This window comes from Protobothrops mucrosquamatus, unplaced genomic scaffold (genome assembly GCF_001527695.2).
Source record: "Protobothrops mucrosquamatus isolate PMUCROS unplaced genomic scaffold, P.Mucros_1.0 scaffold_276, whole genome shotgun sequence".
Taxonomy (NCBI): domain Eukaryota; kingdom Metazoa; phylum Chordata; class Lepidosauria; order Squamata; family Viperidae; genus Protobothrops; species Protobothrops mucrosquamatus.
The window spans coordinates 1,015,937-1,035,031 of record NW_015386352.1 but is presented as its reverse complement, the minus strand read 5'-3'; the positions used below and the strand labels follow the sequence as shown (position 1 = coordinate 1,035,031).

At 45.1% G+C, this 19,095-nt stretch overlaps 1 protein-coding gene across 1 annotated transcript in view; it reads right to left on the bottom strand.

Moving 5' to 3' along the window:
• LOC107302582 (cytochrome P450 2J2-like) overlaps positions 1 to 14,080 on the bottom strand; it is a 19,272-nt gene extending 5,192 nt beyond the window's left edge. The window contains exons 1-7 of the mRNA XM_015831700.2: positions 13,916 to 14,080; positions 10,879 to 11,041; positions 7,701 to 7,850; positions 5,660 to 5,820; positions 3,801 to 3,980; positions 1,913 to 2,054; positions 93 to 280 (exon numbers count right to left, since the gene is read on the bottom strand). Of these exons, the coding sequence (XP_015687186.2) occupies positions 93 to 280; positions 1,913 to 2,054; positions 3,801 to 3,980; positions 5,660 to 5,820; positions 7,701 to 7,850; positions 10,879 to 11,041; positions 13,916 to 14,080 (1,149 nt within the window). The remainder of the gene's footprint in view (positions 1 to 92; positions 281 to 1,912; positions 2,055 to 3,800; positions 3,981 to 5,659; positions 5,821 to 7,700; positions 7,851 to 10,878; positions 11,042 to 13,915) is intronic.
• Between the last annotated feature and the right edge of the window lie 5,015 nt (positions 14,081 to 19,095).

Here is a 19,095-nt window from a genome sequence, read left to right as displayed (position 1 = left end):
GAGGAAGAGAGGGAGAAAGAGGAAGAGAGGGATGGAGGGAGGAAGAGAGAGAGGGAGGAGAAGGGAGGGAGGGAGAGAAGAGAGACTTTTACCTTTCTAATTGGGAATCCCAACATATCAAAGTCCTTCAGGCATTCCCGCAAGGGTCCAGTGATCGTAACGTTGCTGTAGCGAACAATTTCATGTAGCACGGCATTCGTGTAGGGTAATCTGTTCCGATCCTCGTACGTGATCGTTTGAGAAGGTCCCAGAACGGTATCTATTTCATGGTGGACTTTTTCTATAGATAAATACATCACAGGAATTATCTTAATCTGGCCTTTGCCACGAAGTAGCCAACACTGACAAGTGCTAGGTTGAGTGCCCAAGAAAAACAACACGTATCGAGGCAAGATTTTCGCTTGAAAGTACAGGTAGTCCTCAACTTACAACAGCTCATTCAGTGACCGTTCAAAGTTCCAATGGCACTGGAAACAAAGTGACTTAGCACCATTTTTCACACTTACGACCGTTGCAGCATCGCATGATTAAAATCCAGATGCTTGGCATCTGGCTCATATTTATTATGGTTGCGGTATCCCTGGGAGGGGGGGGGTGTCAAATGGCTGTCCAGTCTCTTCTTAAAAACCTCCAGTGTTGGAGCAGCCACAACTTCTGGAGGGAAGTCCTTCCATTGGTTAATTGTTCTTACTGTTAACTGTCTCGTATTTATGACAGTTGCAGTGTCCCGGAGTCACATGATCCCCTTTTGCATCATGATCATGGGGGGGGGGCTACAAAGGTTTTAAGTCGGATCTCAGAGTCCTAGTGGACAATCACTTAAATAGGAGCCAGCCGTGTGCTGCAGCTGCCAAAAAAAGCCAACACAGTGCTAGGCTGCATTAACAGAGGGATAGAATCAAGATCACGTGAAGGGTTAATACCACTTTACAAGGCCTTGGTAAGGCCACACTTGGAATGCGGCATCCAGTTTTGGTCACCACAATGTAAAAAAGAGGTTGAGACTCTAGAAAGAGTACAGAGAAGAGCAACAAAGATGATCAGGGAATTGGAGGCTAAAACGTATAAGGAACGGTTGCTGGAATTGGGTATGTCTAGTTTAACGAAGAGAAAGACAAGGGGGGACATGATAGCAGAGTTCCAATATCTCAGGGGTTGCCCCAAAGAAGAGGGAGTCAAACTATTCTCCAAAGGCCTGAAGGCAGGACAAGAAGCAACGGATGGAAACTAATCAACGAGAGAAGCAACCTAGGAGAAACTTCCTGACAGTGAGAACAATTAACAATTAACAATTAACCAGTGGAACAACCTGCCTCCAGAAGCGGTGAATGCTCCAACACTGGAAGTTTTTAAGAAGAGACTGGACAACCATTTGTCTGAAATGGTATAGGGTTTCCTGCCTGGACAGGGAGTTGGACTAGATGACCTCTAATGTACCTTCCAACTTTTTATTATTATTGATCATCGCATAGTCAGCCAGATGTTCAGACTGGATTTGGCATTTTGTCTACCTATCGAGTCCTTCCCAAGGACCTGGGATAGGCAGATGTGGATGTTTGATGGTATTACAGATCTCGTCGCAGGATGGAAGAAGTTCCTAGTAAGGCCGCCTTTTGCAATTGACTAATGGCGAATTTGTCAATGCCAATGGTGTTCAAGTGGTATTATTATTATTATTATTATTATTATTATTATTATTATTATTATTATTGTTGTTGTTGTTGTTGTTGTTGTTGTTGTTGTTGTTGTTGTTATCTCTGAAAAACGGTCATAAGTTACTATTTTTCAGTGCCGTTGTCACTTTGAATGGCCCGTAAATGAATTGTTGTAGGTTGAGGACGATCTGTGGATCATTTTCACCCAGTGAACAGACAACCGCATTTCCAAAGCCCTGGCAGCTCCAGTCACCTACCTTGCACATCAGGACATTTCAGCAAATAAAGTAGACCCCAGTACAAAGTGGTGGTGCTGGTTTCTGCTCCTGCAATCAACAGGTCAGCAATAGTTTGGACCATGTTGTCCTCCCTTGAAATGGAAGTCGAGTCGTCTTTGCTCTGGAGATGGAATATAGGAGAAAAGAGATGTAAAGCGGGAGCTTTTTCGTTAGATCCGCCTGTCGGAAGGATAAAAGTTTTCCCGTCGAATCAGAAGAAATCTCTGTTCTGAGTTCCCTCTCTTTCTCACTCTCAGCCTCCCCAGGTAGACCAGACATTGCCCTGAGGCAGGTTAGTCCTCGACGTACGACAACATTTGAGCCCAAAGTTGGAGACAATTTCCCCGTTTTACCACCTTTCTTGCTACAGTTAGTAACACGGTTGTTAAGTCAATCTGGCTTCCCCATTTGACTTGGCTCGTCAGAAGGGCGCCAAAGGGATTCACGTGACATCCCCGGGATGCCGCAACCGTTACAAAAATGAGTCGGTTGCCAAGTGTCTGAATTTGGATCACGTGAGCGCGGGGGATGCTGCAAGGGTTGTCAGTGTGAAAAAGGGTCACAAAGCACTTTTTCGTTGTAATTTCGAACAGTCACTAAAGGAACTGCTGTAAGACAAGGACTACTTGTGAACTAATTCTGCTTCGTTGTCAGGTTACATTAACAGGTTTTTGCAACTCTGAAAGTACCGGTACTGTTTTCCCACCGTCATCTTTATAGCCCTTCTAAGCCTCTTGATCCATTGACTGTGCAGCTGAGGGCTACGCGCCCTCTTATCTGACAGTTCCCTAGGCAGTCCCTCTTCATCAGTCTCCCAAGATCTATCCATTATACCAGGGGTAGGCAACCTTGGCTCTTTTAGGACTCGTGGACTTCAACTCCCAGAATTCCTGAGCCAGCACGGCTCAGCTTGGAAACCTCTCCCTTTCCCCTCAGCATGGCTGGCTGAGGAATTCTGGGAGTTGAAGTCCACGAGTCATAAAAGAGCCCAGGTTGCCTACCCCTGCATTATACCATTGCACCCATTAACTTATGAAGTCAAGAAAGAGGCTGGTGTTACGTATGAGAGGCTGGTCCTACACAGAACAGGGAGTCATCATTTGGATATTGGCTACTTACAAGGTGTATGGAGAATGGAGGTGTGTGTGTGTGTGTGTGTGCGCGCGCGTGCAAAAGTCAAGATGGTAGCAATAGAAGAGAATCTTTGTAGCTCATGGTTCAACAGTGGAATCCCTGGTGCTCTCTGAGCTTGGTTGTTTTCTTGCAGACGTTTCATTACCCAGCTAGGTAACATCATCAGTGCCAGTAAGGAGTGAGGTTTGTAGAGAGGAGGAGGAGGAGGAGGAGGAAGAGGAGGAGGAGGAGGAGGAGGAGGAGGAGGACTACTGTAGAGTCCTTTGTGCTCTCTGAGCTTGGTTGTTTTCTTGCAGACGTTTCATTACCCAGCTAGGTAAAACATAATCAGTGCTAGTAAGGAGTGAGGTTTGTAGAGAGGAGGAGGAGGAGGGGGAGGGGGAGGAAGAGGAGGAGGAGGAGGCAGAAGAGGAAGAGGAGGATGAGGACTACTGTAGAGTCCTTGGTGCTCTCTGAGCTTGGTTGTTTTCTTGCAGACGTTTCATTAACCCAGTTAGGAACGCTGATGTTACCTGGTTGGTAATGAAACATCTGCAAGAAAACAACCAAGTTCAGAGAGCACCAAGGATTCCACAGTAAAGATGGTGGCCACAACTCTGTGATTACAAACACCATCTTAACGTCTTGACCTGTGTCCCTCACTACATGCCCTGGCTATCCTGTTCCTAGCCAAGATGACTAGTCATGGGAAGGTTGAGCTGGGCGAAAAGCTATGCAAAAGCCTTCTCCTTGCCTTGGCGATGAAATCCAGATAGAAGTCAATCAGATCCTGTGGTTCGTCGCCTTCTTTCCATCTCTCCTTGTGACTCTGGATCTTGTCCTTGATGAAATTGTGCATGAATTCATTGTGTTCAAACAACTGCTGGTAAGGCCTCTGAAATTTCCGCATGATTGTGGGGAAAGAGTCGTAGACCTGTAGCAAGGCGGCAAAATGGAGACAATGCAGAAGGACACGAGGTGAGAATTGATCGGCAGGCTATTGGGTGATCTCCACATCCTGCAATGCTCCTTCACAGGTGGGGGAATTCTTTCATTTGAAAGCAGGGGACCCCAACCGTGGCAACTTTACCCTTTGTGGACTTCAATTCCCAGAATTCCTTAGCCAGCCGTGCCAAGCTGGGAGTTGAAGTCCACAAGTCGTAACGTTGCCAAGGTTGGAGGCCTGGCTGAGGGATTCTGGGCGTTGAAGTCCGCACAACTTAAAGATGTTGAGGTTTACCCTGAATGAGATGTTACTTAAAGTCATTTCGAAGCCTTTCGTTTTACCCTTCTATAGAGAGACTAAGTGAGGTAAACAGGTGATCAAACATTCTATAGAACAGTGATGGCGAACCTTTTAGAGACCGAGTGCCCAAACTGCAACCCAAAACCCACTTATGCATCGTCGGGTGCCGGGTGGGCGTGGCCCGTTGGGTGGGCGTGGCCAGTTGGGTGGGCGTGGTGGCGGTGGTAACGGCAGACTGGGTGGGACTAAAAAGTTCAATCAATCAATTCCAACTTTGCAAGATCTTTTTTTTCCCCCGCGAGAAGTTGAAATTGACTGATTGATTGAACCTTTTTTTTTTTTGCACACAGTGGCGGAGGCCTAAATTATTATTATTATTAATAATCCTTATTATTCTGGAATAATAAGAAAGAAAGAAAGAAAGAAAGAAAGAAAGAAAGAAAGAAAGAAAGAAAGAAAGAAAGAATAATAATAATAAAGTTGGAAGGGACCTTGGAGATCATCTAGTCCAACCTGCTCAGGCAGAAAACCTCTCCCTTTCTCCTCAGCATGGCTGGCTCAGGAATTCTGGGAGTTGAAGTCTACGAGTCATAAAAGAGCCAAGGCTGCCTGCCCGTGGCCTAGCCTTTCATTGTCACTCCTGGCTCCAAAATGGTGGTGGAGGACCAGGAAAGGGGACCGAGCCTCTCCTGCCCATGGCAGTCCGGCTTGGGAGGGGAGTGAAAGGGAAGAGGAGGTGGGAGGGCAGCCGGGTCATTGAACGGGCGTGGGGGGGGGAAGGTCGCCGAATGGGGAGTGGCCTGGCTGTGGGGGCCATGAGATGCACGGTTGTGTGTCCCATTGGATGGGCATGGCCAATTGGGTGGCCGTGGCTGCGGTGGTAATGGCAGACTGGGTGGGACTAAAAAGTTCAATCAATCAATTCCAACTTTGCAAGATCTTTTTTTTTCCCCCGCGAGAAGTTGAAATGGACTGATTGATTGAACCTTTTTTTTTTTTTGCACACAGCGGCGGAGGCCTAAAGCGAAAAGGTTTTATAAAACCCAGCGGAAGGCCTAGGACTGGGGCGACGGCGCGCGTGCCTACAGAGAGGGCTCTGAGTGCCGCCTCTGGCACCCGTGCCATAGGTTCGCCACCACTGCTATAGAATGACCAGGAGAGCAGACCAACTATTTGGACTTTTTTTTTTTTTTAAACCACCACTATTTTTTTATACAGACCATCAGGAAATGCGAGGAGCATGGACGGTGGTACAGAACCATCTGGGGTCACAAGTCCCACAGACCCAGGACTTGCCAGCCCTGAAGTGGGCCAACTCCAACTGAGAGACATCCACATAGTAATAAAGAGAAAAACAGAGCACTTACCCTGCCCCAGACGCTACCAGGAACGTAGACAATCATGTGGATAGTTTTTAACAATTTGTTGAAATGGGCATCCTCTTCGGGAAAGCGTTGACCGAACACAAAAGTGCATATGACGTTTGCGACAGCATGGCCTAGAGCGGTCCGGGGGTCAAAGGGTGATCCTGCGAAGGGAGAAAATAGAGCTGTGTTCACACCGGAGGCTTAATCAGAGAGAGTAAAGACCCAGAGGTGGAACCTTGGTAGCAGTGGTCCCCAATCTTTTTGGCAACAGGGACCGGTTTTGTGGAAGACAATTTTTCCATGGACTGGGGGGGGGGGAATGATGGTTTTGTGCACTACTTAGATCTTGTGCATGCGCCAATGAAGCTTCGCTTACTTGCGTGGCCTGGTTCCTGACAGGCTGCAGACCAGTTTGCAGCCTGGGGGTTGGGGATCCCTGCTATATAGCATCCTAGGCTGGATTCATACATACGTCAACTCATGCATACAGTCTCTCTCTCTCTCTCTCTCTCTCTCTCTCTCTCTCTCTCTCTCTCTCTCTCTCTCTCTCTCTCTCTCTCTCTCTCTCTCTCTCTCTCTCTCTCTCTCTCTCTCTCTCTCTCTCTCTCTCTCTCTCTCTCTCTCTCCCTCCCTCCCTCCCTCTCTCTCATCTATTTATCACTGTCTACCTATCATCCATCCATCTATCTATCCATCCATCCACCCCTTATCTCATTCTCTCTTTATTATCTATCTATCTATCTATCTATCTATCTATCTATCTATCTATCTATCTATCTATCTATCTATCTATCTATCTATCTATCTATCTATCATCTATCATCTATCTATCATCTATCTATCTATCTATCTATCTATCTATCTATCTATCTATCTATCTATCTATCTATCTATCTATCATCTCTCTCTTCTCTGTCTCTGTCTCTCTCTCTCTCTCTCATCTATTTATCTGTCTATCTATCATCCATCCATCCATCCATCCATCCACCCCTTATCTCATTCTCTCTCTTATTATCTATCTATCTGTCTGTCTGTCTGTCTGTCTATCTGTCTAATCTATCTATCATCTATCTATCATCTCTCTGTGTCTCTCTTCTCTCTGTCTCTGTCTCTCTTTCTCATCTCATCTATTTATCTCTGTCTACCTTTCATCCATCCATCTATCCACCCATCCACCCCTTATCTCATTCTCTCTCTTTCTATCATTTATCTATCATCTCTCTGTGTCTCTTCTCTCTGTCTGCCTCTCTCTCTCATCTCTCTTATCTTTCTCTCTATATATTATCTATCATTTCTCTGTCTCTCTTATCTATCTACCTACCTACTGACCTACCTACCGACCTACCGACCGACCTACCGACCTACCGACCGACCTACTGACCTACCTACCTACCTACCTACCTACCTACTTATCTATCTATCTATCTATCTATCTATCTATCTATCTATCTATCTATCTATCTATCTATCTATCTATCTATCTATCTATCTATCTATCTATCTATCTCTATCATCTCTCTCTTTCTCTCATCATCTCTCATCTATCTAATCTCCAAGCATTTTGGGGAAAACAACACGTATATTGCATTTTCTTCCTCTTGAATGCTTTTCTAATGTCCCAGTCTCTACTTGAGAGAGCCAGAGGTATCCTGGTGGTCTCCTTTCCAAATATTAACCAAGCTCAAATATACTTAGATGCCACAAGCTATGGCTACCTGCTGCCACTCGACCGGGCGTAAATTAGAATAACAAAGTTGAAAAGAAGAGCGACGGAGAAAAAAAAATCCCAACATTACACTGGACCAGGGGTAGGCAGCCTTGGCTCCTTTATGACTCATGGACTTCAACTCCCAGAATTCCTGAGCCAGCCATGCTGAGGGGAAAGGGAGAGGTTTCCAAGCTGAGCTATGCTGGCTCAGGAATTCTGGGAGTTGAAGTCCACGAGTCATGAAAGGGCCAAGGTTGCCTATCCCTGCACTGGACCATTACAAGGTTGCTCATTGCTGATTTATTGTGCAGGGAGAGAGAAAAAAGAGATCACCTTTCTTGCTTGTAAACACCTTCAGAAGATTCCGCGCCTCCTCCTGGATCCGGTTCTCCAGGATCTTCTTTCCCATACCCAGGTTTCGCAGTGTCAACATGACAAAGCGCTTCTGCTGCTTCCAGACGGGGCCGGTGGTCATAAAAACACCTGCGGGACAAAGTTGGGACACCTTATCTTTGAGCATGATACCATGGTACAACAGCTGGATCCCCAAAGGTGCTTTTTCAAGAGGCAACTGGCTTTTCTTCTTCAGAACTGAAGAAGCTTCTTGGATGAGAAGCGAAACCTCTTCAAGGGAAAAACGAGAAAGTCCAGTCGCCTCTTGAAAAAGCACCTTTGGGACATCCATGACCTGGATGACGGAGGATTCCATTGACAACAGCTGGGTTATTTTATCTCAGTTTGGTTTCAACTGTGACTAACTATAATTGTCGTAACCGTGCTCCGTTGCAGTGTTTCTCTACCTTGACAACTTTAAGATGAGTGGGTTTCGACTCATCCTAAACACGATAACTGGGGAATTCTGGAATAATAACAAACAAACAAACAAACAAACAACAACAACAACAACAACAATAATAATAATAATAATAATAATAATAACAATAATAATAACAATAATAATAATAATAAAGTTGGAAGGGACCTTGGAGATTATCTAGTCCAACCTGCTCAGGCAGGAAGCCCTATACCATTTCGGCCTGTCCAGACTCTTCTTAAAAACTTCCAGTGTTGGAGCATTAACCGCTTCTGGAGGCAGGTTGTTCCACTGGTTAATTGTTCTAACTGTCAGGAAGTTTCTCCTTAGTTCTAGGTTGCTTCTCTCCTTGATTAGTTTCCATCTGTTGCTCCTTGTCCTGCCTTCAGGTGCTTTGGAGAATAGCTTGACTCCCTCTTCTTTGGGGCAGCCCCTGAGATACTGGAAGACTGCTATCATGTCCCCCCTCGTCCTTCTCTTCGTTAAACTAGACATACCCAATTCCAGCAACCATTCCTTATATGCTTTAGCCTCCAGTCCCCTAATCATCTTTGTTGCTCTTCTCTACACTCTTTCTAGAGTCTCAGCATCTTTTTTTTTTAAAGTTGAAGTTGAAATCCACGCAATTAAAGTCTCCAAAGTGGAGAAACACTGATCTATTGAATAAATTGCTGTGGGCTTTTTTTTAGGTTTTTGATCGTCTCTTTTAAATGATATGTAGATGTTGTTTATCTCCATGTGTCTGTTGATGGCTGATTTGTCTGTGTGGCAGACTTCCGGGAATCCTCTAGCAATTTTGCTAGAGAATTCAGAGCTGAAGAAGCTTTTTGGATGAGAAGTGAAATGTCTTCAAAGAAAAACAAAAAAAAAAAATCCACTTGCCTCCTAAAAAAAAAAATCACCTTTGGGACAACCATGATCTGGATGACTGAGAATCCCCATAGACATCTAGCAGTTTTGGATTTGGCTTGGTCTAAGATGCTCGCAGCTTCCCAACTGAATCTGTGGTTTAAGTCTATCAATGTGTCGTTCCCTTAAGGTGTTTTCATCTTGTCTTCTCACAGCTAGTTGGTGTTCATGGATGTGCTCTGTAGTCTTCTGCCTGTCTGTCCTACTTCATGGCTGTTATAGTCCTTATACTGCATGTTGTTGACATTTAATGTCTGAACAATACTATATAGAATAATAATAATAATGATGATGATGATGATGATGATGATGATGATGATGATGATGATGATAAAGTTGGAAGGGACCTTGGAGGTCATCTAGTCCAACCCCCTGCTCTGGCAGGAAACCCTATACCATTTCGGACAAATGGCTGTCCAGTCTCTTCTTAAAAACTTCCAGTGTTGGAGCATTCACCGCTTCTGGAGACAGGTTGTTCCACTGGTTAATTGTTCTAACTGTCAGGAAGTTTCTCCTTAGTTCTAGGTTGCTCCTCTCCTTGGTTAGTTTCCACCCGTTGCTTCTTGTCCTGCCTTCAGGCATTTTGGAAAATAGCTTGACTCCCTCTTCTTTGGGGCAGCCCCTGAGATATTGGAAGACTGCTATCAGGACAAGAAGCAACGGATGGAAACTAAGCAAGGAGAGAAGCAACCTAGAATTAAGGAGAAACTTCCTGACAGTTAGAACAATTAACCAGTGGAACAACCTGCCTCCAGAAGCGGTGAATGCTCCAACACTGGAAGTTTTTAAGAAGAGACTGGACAGCCATTTGTCTAAAATGGTATAGGGTTTCCTGTCTGAGCAGGGGGTTGGACTAGATGACCTCCAAGGTCCCTTCCAACTTTATTATTATTATTATTAGGCTTGCTTTCTAAGGAGAAAAGAAATCATTTTTTAAAAATTAATTTGATGTCTTTAGCTTAATAATAATAATAATAATAATAATAATAATAATAATAATAATAATAATAATAATAATAATAATAATAATAATAATAATAAAGTTGGAAGGGACCTTGGAGGTCATCTAGTCCAACCCCCTGCTCAGGCAGGAACCCTACACCTCATTCGCCGATTCTTCAATGTTTAGGGTAAACCCAGAAAGTAGGTTAATTCAATAAGCATATGATGTGGTGGGCCTAACTCTGAGATAGCTCAGATAGATAGATCCATTATAGGTAGTCCTTGGCTTATGACCACAATTGAAAGCCAAGTTTCCGTTGCTAAGTGAGACATACATTCAGTGAATTTTGACCCATTTTATGACCTTCCTTGCTACAGTGGTTAGAGTGAATCACTGCAGTTGTGAAGTTAGTGACATGCTTGTTAAGTGAATCTGGCTTCCCCCATTGACTTTGCTCGTCATACGGTCGCAAAAGGAGATCACGTGACCCCAGGACACGGCAACCGTCGTAAATACGAACCCGTTGCCAAGTGTCTGAATTTTGAGCACGTGACCACGGGGATGCTGCAACAGTTATGAGTGTGGGAAAGGGTTATAAGTCACTTTTGTCAGTGCTGTTGTAACTTTGAACCCAGTTGTAACACTGTTGTAAGTTGAGGACTTACTCTCAGCCCGACATTTCAACAAAGGGGTTGCTGTTTTTCTGGGACCCTTATAGGTGCCATCTTAGCGGAAAGACAGCCAAGCACCAACGTACGATAAAAATAATTGTGGTTCAAGGCATTACAGACGTGCCCCCAAATCTGGGTTGGTACAATTTCTATGGGAAAATGTTCAGAGCTGACCTTTGTTGCCCATCAGATCCTTAAACAGAGGCAGCAGCGGCCTTCCAGAGGTCTCCTCTGAGTAAGTGACGAGTCCTTCTTTCACGGCCTTGCAGCCATTCAGCACAACCATTGGAGCTGTCCCCATCCAAATGGTGTAGATGTTTCCATAGATGCTTGTTAACTGAAGGAGGGAACGAAAGAGTCAAGGAGAAAAACGGTGTAATGGTTTGAGAGAGGGAGGGAGGGAGGGAGAGAGGATTATTTATTTATTTATTTCCAAAGCGCCTGAAGGCCGGACAAGAAGCAACGGACGGAAACTAATCAAAGAGAGATCTAACCTAGAACTGAGGAGGAATTTCCTGACTGTGAGAACAAATGAACCGGTGGAACGGCTTGCCTCCAAATCTCCAACACTGGAGATTTTTAAGAAGAGATTGGATAGCCATTTGACTGAGATGTTCTAGGGCTTCCTACTTGAGCAGGAGATTGCACTAGACTACCTCCAAGGTCCCTTCCAACTCCCATTGAATTAGAAGTGGTTGGTTTTTTTTCAAATTTGGCAAGTTTTAAGATGGGTGGACTTTAGTTGGACAAGAAGACCTCCAAAGTCCCTTCCAACTCTATTGTCCTGTCCTGTCCCCCCCCCTTTCTTTCTTTCTTTCTTTCTTTCTTTCTTTCTTTCTTTCTTTCTTTCTTTCTTTCTTTCTTTCTTTCTTTCTTTCTTTCTTTCTTTCTTTCTTTCCAGAACACTGTGTAACAGCTCTGATATTCAAATGCAGGAAGTGGCGATATTTTAGGAGCACTAAAGATGATCTCTTAGGATGTCATTGCCCGTGGTCTTCCTTCCTTCCTTCCTTCCTTCCTTCCTTCCTTCCTTCCTTCCTTCCTTCCTTCCTTCCTTCCTTCCTTCCTTCCTTCCATCTTTCTTTCCTTGCTTCCTCCCATCCATCCATCCATCCATCCACCCATCCATCCACTCTCCTTCCTTCCTTCCTTCCTCCCTCCCTCCCTCCCTCCCTCCCTCCCTCCTTTCTTCATTCTTCCATCCATCTTCTTTCTTTCCTTGCCTCCTCCCATCCATCCATCCATCCACCCATCCATCCATCCATCCATCCACACACAATTTCCTTCCTTCCTTCCTTCCTTCCTTCCTTCCTTCCTTCCTTCCTTCCTTCCTTCCTTCCTCCCTCCCTCCCTCCCTCCCTCCCTCCGTCCCTCCCTTCTTTATTTGCTGGGAACTGAAGCTTCCACATCACTGTTGGGAAATGTAGCATTTGCCAGCTTGCCTTCTGGTTCTGCCTCCTTCCTTCCATATTTCTCAGTTCTATTTCGATCTCCGGAGATTGTGACATTTCTCTTAGACCCAGTTTTGCTAACTTGCTACACTGCCTGGTTTTTACTGGCATAACATCGTTCTCAGGGCTTCTCAGAACAACTTGCCAGAAAGACAGCACGGTACAGTATGTGTGTTTCAGGTCTGTGCCTGCACTAAACACACGTGCACCCCCCCACACAACTGGCCATACAGGAAGTCCTCCAGATACGACCACAATGGAGCAGAAAATTTCTATTGCTAAGCGAGACCGTTGTTAAGTGAGCTTTATTCCACTTTGCGACTTTGCTTCCACAGTTGTTAAATGAATCACTGCAGTTGTTAGTAACACTATGGTTACGTGAATCTCTCCCCCCCCCCCATGGATTTTGCTTATCAGAAAGTCGCAAAAGGGGATCACGTGAACCCGGGACGCTGCAACCATCCTAAATATCTATTTCCGGGAATATTCTAGTTTATTTAAACTTGAAACATATTTTCTCCCCTATTATATTTATCTATTTGTTTTATATGGCCATTCATTTCACGTATAGGACTCTCGGCAGCTCACAACATGAAAAACAAATAAGAACATATTACAGCGCAAAAATAAACCCAGAAATAAAATAAGGCAGTTGCTAGAGCCTCGCAAAAAGCTCTTGGCGTATCCTTTTGTGGATGGCCACAAAGAGACAGCGTTCACACAACACCTACCCCCTAGTCCAGGGGTAGGCAACCTTGGCTCTTTTATGACTCGTGGACTTCAACTCCCAGAATTCCTGAGCCAGCATGGGGGAACTATGGCCCCTTCATGACTTGCGGACTTCAACTCCCAGAATTCTTGACCCAGTATGGGGGAACTATGGCCCCTTCATGACTCGTGGACTTCAATTCCCAGAATTCCTCAGCCAATATGGGGGAACTATGGCCCCGTCATGACTTGGGGACTTCAACTCCCAGAATTCTTGACCCAGCATGGGGGAACTATGGCCTCTTAATGACTCGTGGACTTCAACTCCCAGAATCCCTGAGCCAGCATGGCTCAGCTTGGAAATCTCTCCCTTTCCCCTCAGCATGGCTGACTCAGGAATTCTGGGAGTTGAAGTCCATGAGTCATAAAAGAGCCAAGGTTGCCTTCCCCTGGCCTAGTCAGTTCAATGCTACATTTCACACAACATATTACATCGGGATGTTGTGCGAATCCAAGCATTTTGGTGTATTGGCCATTCAGTGGACCTGAGATTAGGGAAAGCCATTTAACCTCTGACCGAATCCCCTGAACTTACCTGGGTAGACTGACCTCATCTCCAAGGGTTGCGTGGAGATTTAGTTCCTGCTTGTGTTTGTAGAGTCCACAAGAAGGCACCTATTGCTGACGGTCAAATAGGGTTTTATCCATTTGAATTGGCACGCTACTTGGCAGGCATTCCTGTGTTTGCTTTTTTCCAAAGTCCGCAAACTCTGCTGTTTGTTCTATCTAAAGAATCGAGGCTCGCCTCGTGTTTTAAAAACGGGGTTGATTTTTCAAAACGGAGCAGGAAAAAGTAAAATAAAATTGAAGCCCAGCAGAGGGTTACTTGATCCTGTTGCAATCACCTTTAACGTATAACTGTAGGGATGTGCGTTTGTGTGAGAGGGATCGATCCTTGCTAACATAACCTCTTTCTTTTTCTCCCTCCCCTCTCCTCTCCTGCAAAAATAAATAATTTTTTTTTTGGGGGGGGGGGGAAACACAAAAATTACCTTCATCAACGGCTCTCGTTTCAGAGTAAAGTCCAGCAGCCATAAATTGCCGAGGATGGGAAGAGGAGCCGGGCCAGGGGGAAGTTGACGGCGTGCCCATTGCATCTGTAGAAATTGCCAAGCCAAGAAAAAGAGGGCGAAAAGCAGGAACCCTTCAACCAGCATCTTCCACGCGACCCCGGTCTCTGCAGATCTCCTGGTTTTAATTATTGGAAAGTGCAGCCGTCCCTTCGCCTCGCCTCCATTCCCTCGCTCCCTCTTTTTTTTTTTCCCCCTCTCCCTTCTATTTATGGCTTAGAAATAAAGCAGTTTTTTTCCCCTCTTAATTTGGCCAAGCCACTCCTTCTCTGGCGGTGATTTCCAGTGCTTTTTTGGCTGTTTCCAATGAAAACTGTTTTCAACAGGTCTGCGGGACAGGTGACCTCCCCGCCCCTTTTCCTTGTCGCCCGGTGGTAAAATTTTGGATCCGGAAGGATGGTGAGCCAGGCACAACCGGGAGAGTTTAAAGGCGCTGGGGGCATTGCCCTCAAAGGGCACGCTTGCATAAAAAAGGGACAATCCGGAGGCTCCAACTGGTCCAGAATGCGGCCGCGCGGGCGGTGTTGGGAGGGACTCGTCGCTCCCATGTAACACCGTTGCTGCGTGAGCTGCACTGGTTGCCGGTGGCCTTCCGGGTGCGCTTCAAGGTGTTGATCATCATCTTTAAAGCGCTCCATGGCATCGGACCTGGATATCTCCGAGACCGCCTTCTGCCGCAGATTACCCCCCATCGGCCGGTACGCTCCCACAGAGTGGGTCTCCTCAGGGTGCCGTCAGCCAGACAGTGCCGGCTGGCGACCCCCAGGGGGAGGGCCTTCTCGGTGGGAGCCCCCACCCTCTGGAACGAACTACCCCCAGAGATCCGGGTGATCCCGGATCTCCCCTCCTTCCGCCGCGCCCTTAAGACATGGCTCTTCCAACAAGCGGGACTGGCCTAAGGGGAAATTTTTAGTGGGGTTTTAAAAGCAATTTTAAAAATTAGTAAGGCCAAATTTAATATTTCATCTTAACTTTGTTTTAATGATAGTTTTTGGGGTATTTTTGTAGTTGTTTTTATCAGGCTGTCAGCCGCCCTGAGTCCGCAAGGAGAAGGGCGGGGTATAAATTCAAATAATAAATAAATAAATAAATAAATAAATAAATAAATAAAATGTTCCCTTGCAATTTGATCAGCGATTACAGGTAGGTCCTCAGCTTACGACCACAACTGTTGTTGCTAAGCGAGACATATGTCAAGTGAATTTTGCCCCGTTTGACAGCCTTTCATGCCACAGTTGTTAAGTGGATCACTGACAGTTGTTAAGCTAGTCACAAGGGTGTTAAATGAATCCACGTGACCCCTGGGACACTGCAACCGTCGTAAATAAGAGTCAGTGGCCAAGTGTCTGAATTTGGATCACACGACTATGGGGATGCTTCAAGGGTCGTAACTGTGAAAAAGGGTCACAAGTCGCTTTTTCCGTGCCGTTGTAACTTTGAACAGTCACTAAATGAACTGTCGTAAGTCGAGGACTACCTGTATGAATACAGTTGGATTGGTTATTACTATACTCGTCTGCATTTTCATGTTCGTTGCCAACCAAGGTTCGTTGCAAATGCTGCACTGCTTTGCTTGGAGGCATAGAAAGATGCCTCCAAAATCAGAGGCCATTTATAAAGGTAGTCCTCAATTTATGACCATTTGTTTAGCAACTGCTCAAAGTTACACCAGAGCTGAAAGAAAATCTGGTCCTCGTACTTATAATTGATCCTTGCAAGTATAACTGTTGCAGCAGCTCTGTATTCATGTGATCAAAATTCTGGACGCTTGGAAACTGGCATGTACTTACGACGGTTGCAGCATCCCGGGGTCATGTGATCGCCGTTTGAGACCTTCCCAGCTGGCTTCCAACAAGTCAATGGGGAAAGTTATGACTGGGGGAGGCACTTAACAACCCTGGTGATTCTCTTAATGACCACAGGAAGAAAAGCTCATAAAATTTGGCACAACTCTCTTAATGGCTGCTTTGCTCAGCGAAGGAAGCTCCAGTCCCATTTTCGATTGTAAGTGGAGGACTGGATTAATACAGGTAGTCCTTGACTTATGACCACAATTGAGCCTAACGTTTATGTTGCTAAGTGAGACATTGGTTGAGTGAGTTTTGCCCCACGCTGCCACTTTTCCTGCCACAGTTCTTAAGTGAATCACTGCAGTTCTTAAGTTAGTAACACGGTCGTTAAGTGAATCTGGCTTCCCCGTGGACCTTGTTTGTCAGAAGGTCGCATAAGGGGATCACATGAAACAGGGACACAGCGGCCGTCATAAATACGAACCAGTTGCCAAGCATCTGAACAGATTAGGGAACAGGTTAGGAAAGATTTATCTAAAGAATTAGGTAAGAATTCTGTCCTGGTTTTCTTTTAAAGCAAAATTGTGATATGGCCCTGAATGCAACATGGTTAAAAAGCACAGGGGCTGCCCCAGAGAAGAGGGAGTCAAGCTATTCTCCAAGGCGCCTGAAAGCAGCAGGTTGTTTGGGATGAATGCACAATGGCGCATTGATACTGAGCCACAGCAACGCGTGGCCGGGTACAGCTAGTATGCAATAAAAGGCAAAACTAAACACCAGTTTAAAAATTAAATTCACAGTTCTTCCCTCACCACTAAACTTCGATGACCATCTTAGAAGAAAGGAGAGATGTCACATTTCCATCTCACCTCCAAGCCTGGGGACAATTCATGTAGTCCTTGACTTACAACGGTTTGTTTAGTGACCTTTCAAAGTTTACAATTGTGGGAAGTCAGCCCCCCCCCCGAGAAGGAAATATTAAAGAGGCAGAAAAGCATGCCCAGTTTTCTTAATAGCCCCAAGTCTCCCTCCCCCAAGCAGAAACCAGCTCTGTAGAAATGCAGATGTAAATAATCCATTCAGGAAGGTTGGAGGCCCCCAGCTAGAAGATTAAGAAGACAAAGACACCTAAAATCTATATACCCAACCCAAACTCTTAAGACAGGACATAATAGGATTAACCCACAGATGCCAAAGGGCACACTCAGACTCAGGTCAAAGTTCATGCCACAGGAACAATTCCAAACAAAAGGCTCCAGAGGGTATAAAAACCCACTCCCTACATGTGCTCTCTCTCTTTCTTTCCTTCCAGAGCCATCTTTCTGTCTGGCTCTCCTCTTCAATAAACTGCAACCTTCTTTCTAAAGCAGTCTCCATGTTTGTTTATTCCCACTTGGACTGAACCATGATGAAGACTTTTCCTTCAACACAATGGTACTGAAAAAACTGACTTATGACCATTTTTCATACTTACGGCCATTGTACATCTCCATGGTCACAGGATCAAAATTCAGACGCTTGGCAACCGGCTCATATTTATGACAGTTGCAGTGTCCCGGGATCATGTAATCCCCTTTTGTGACCCTCTTACAATCAATGGGGGAGCCAGATTCACTTAACAACTGTGTTACTAACATAGCAATTTCAGTGACTCACTTAACAACTGTGGCAAGCCAGGTCATAAAATGGGGCAAAACTCACTTAACAACGGTCTCGCTTAGCAACAGAAATTTTGGGGCCAATTTTGAACTATCGATACCGTCCCAGAGAAGAAGCTAGTACTGTAAAAAGAAAAGCAATTGCAAGTATGTATAGTCGAGGCCATGGTTTTCCCAGTTGCAACGTATGGCTGTGAAAGTTGGACCATAAGAAAGGCTGAGCGACAAAGAATGGAGGCCTTTGAACTCTGGTGCTGGAGAAGACTCCTGCGAGTCCCCTGGACTGCAAGGCGATCAAACCGGTCAGTCCTAGAGGAGATCAACCCTGACTGCTCTTTAGAAGGGCAGATCCTGAAGTGGAAACTCAAGTACTTTGGCCACCTAATGAGAAGGAAGGACTCACTGGAGAAGGGCCTGATGCTGGGAAAGATGGAGGGCAAGAGAAGAAGGGGACGCCAGAGAATGAGGTGGCTGGATGGAGTCACTGAAGCAGGAGGCCTGAGCTTAAATGGACTCCAGAAGATGGTAGAGGACAGGAAGGCCTGGAGGAACGTTGTCCATGGGGTCGCGATGGGTCGGACACGACTTCGCAATTAACAACAACAAAAAAGCTTTCAACGAACAGCTTTCTGGAACTGTTTCTTGTTTAAAAGCCAGCTTAAAATTTTACATTTCCCTCAGAGCAGTCTTTAATCTTACGCCTCCCCAAGGACGGATATTTAATACAGCGCTACTAAGGCTATTTAATGCTGCTTTTCTCCAGAGAGCGATTGAATGTCTGCTAATAAAACAACTGTTGGGTGAATGATCCATCAAGGTTATTAAAATGTCTTTTTCTCTCCTCCCAGCAGATGTTCACCTGGTGGCCTATATATTTTTTTTCTGCCTTTAAAAGATCTCATGTTTCACTTCACATTGGGAGACTGCAATTTTTTGGGTTTCTGCTGCCTTTCCTGGCTCGGAGTCTGCCCTTGTCCAGATGTAAGATGATACGATAACCAATCTTTTTTTTTTTTTTTTGTAAACAGTTGCCGTAAAAGAGGATTTATGCGAGTCAAATGTCATGGAATGGAGACCTTTCACCCAGCCCAGTAGAAAAATCTATCAGACTGGGGCCTTTGTCGCCAAAGTTGTGTTTCTCCAGTCACAACACAAGAGCAACAAAGATGATTAGGGGACTGGAGGCTAAAGCATATAAGGAACGGTTGCTGGAATTGGGTATGTCTAGTTTAATGAAGAGAAGGACGAGGGGGGACATGATAGTAGGGTTCCAATATCTCAAGGGCTGCCCCAAAGAAGAGGGAGTCAGCCTATTCTCCAAAGCGCCTGAAGGCAGGACAAGGAGCAACGGATGGAAACTAATCAAGGAGAGAAGCAACCTAGAACTAGGGAGAAACTTCCTGACAGTTAGAACAATTAGCCAGTGGAACAACCTGCCTCCAGAAGCGGTGAATGCTCCAACACCGGAAGTTTTTAAGAAGAGACTGGACAGCCATTTGTCCGAAATGGTATAGGGTTTCCTGCCTGAGCAGGGGGTTGGACTAGATGACCTCCAAGGTCCCTTCCAACTTTATTATTATTATTATTATTATTATTATTATTATTATTATTATTATTATTATTATTATTATTATTATTATTATTATTATTATTA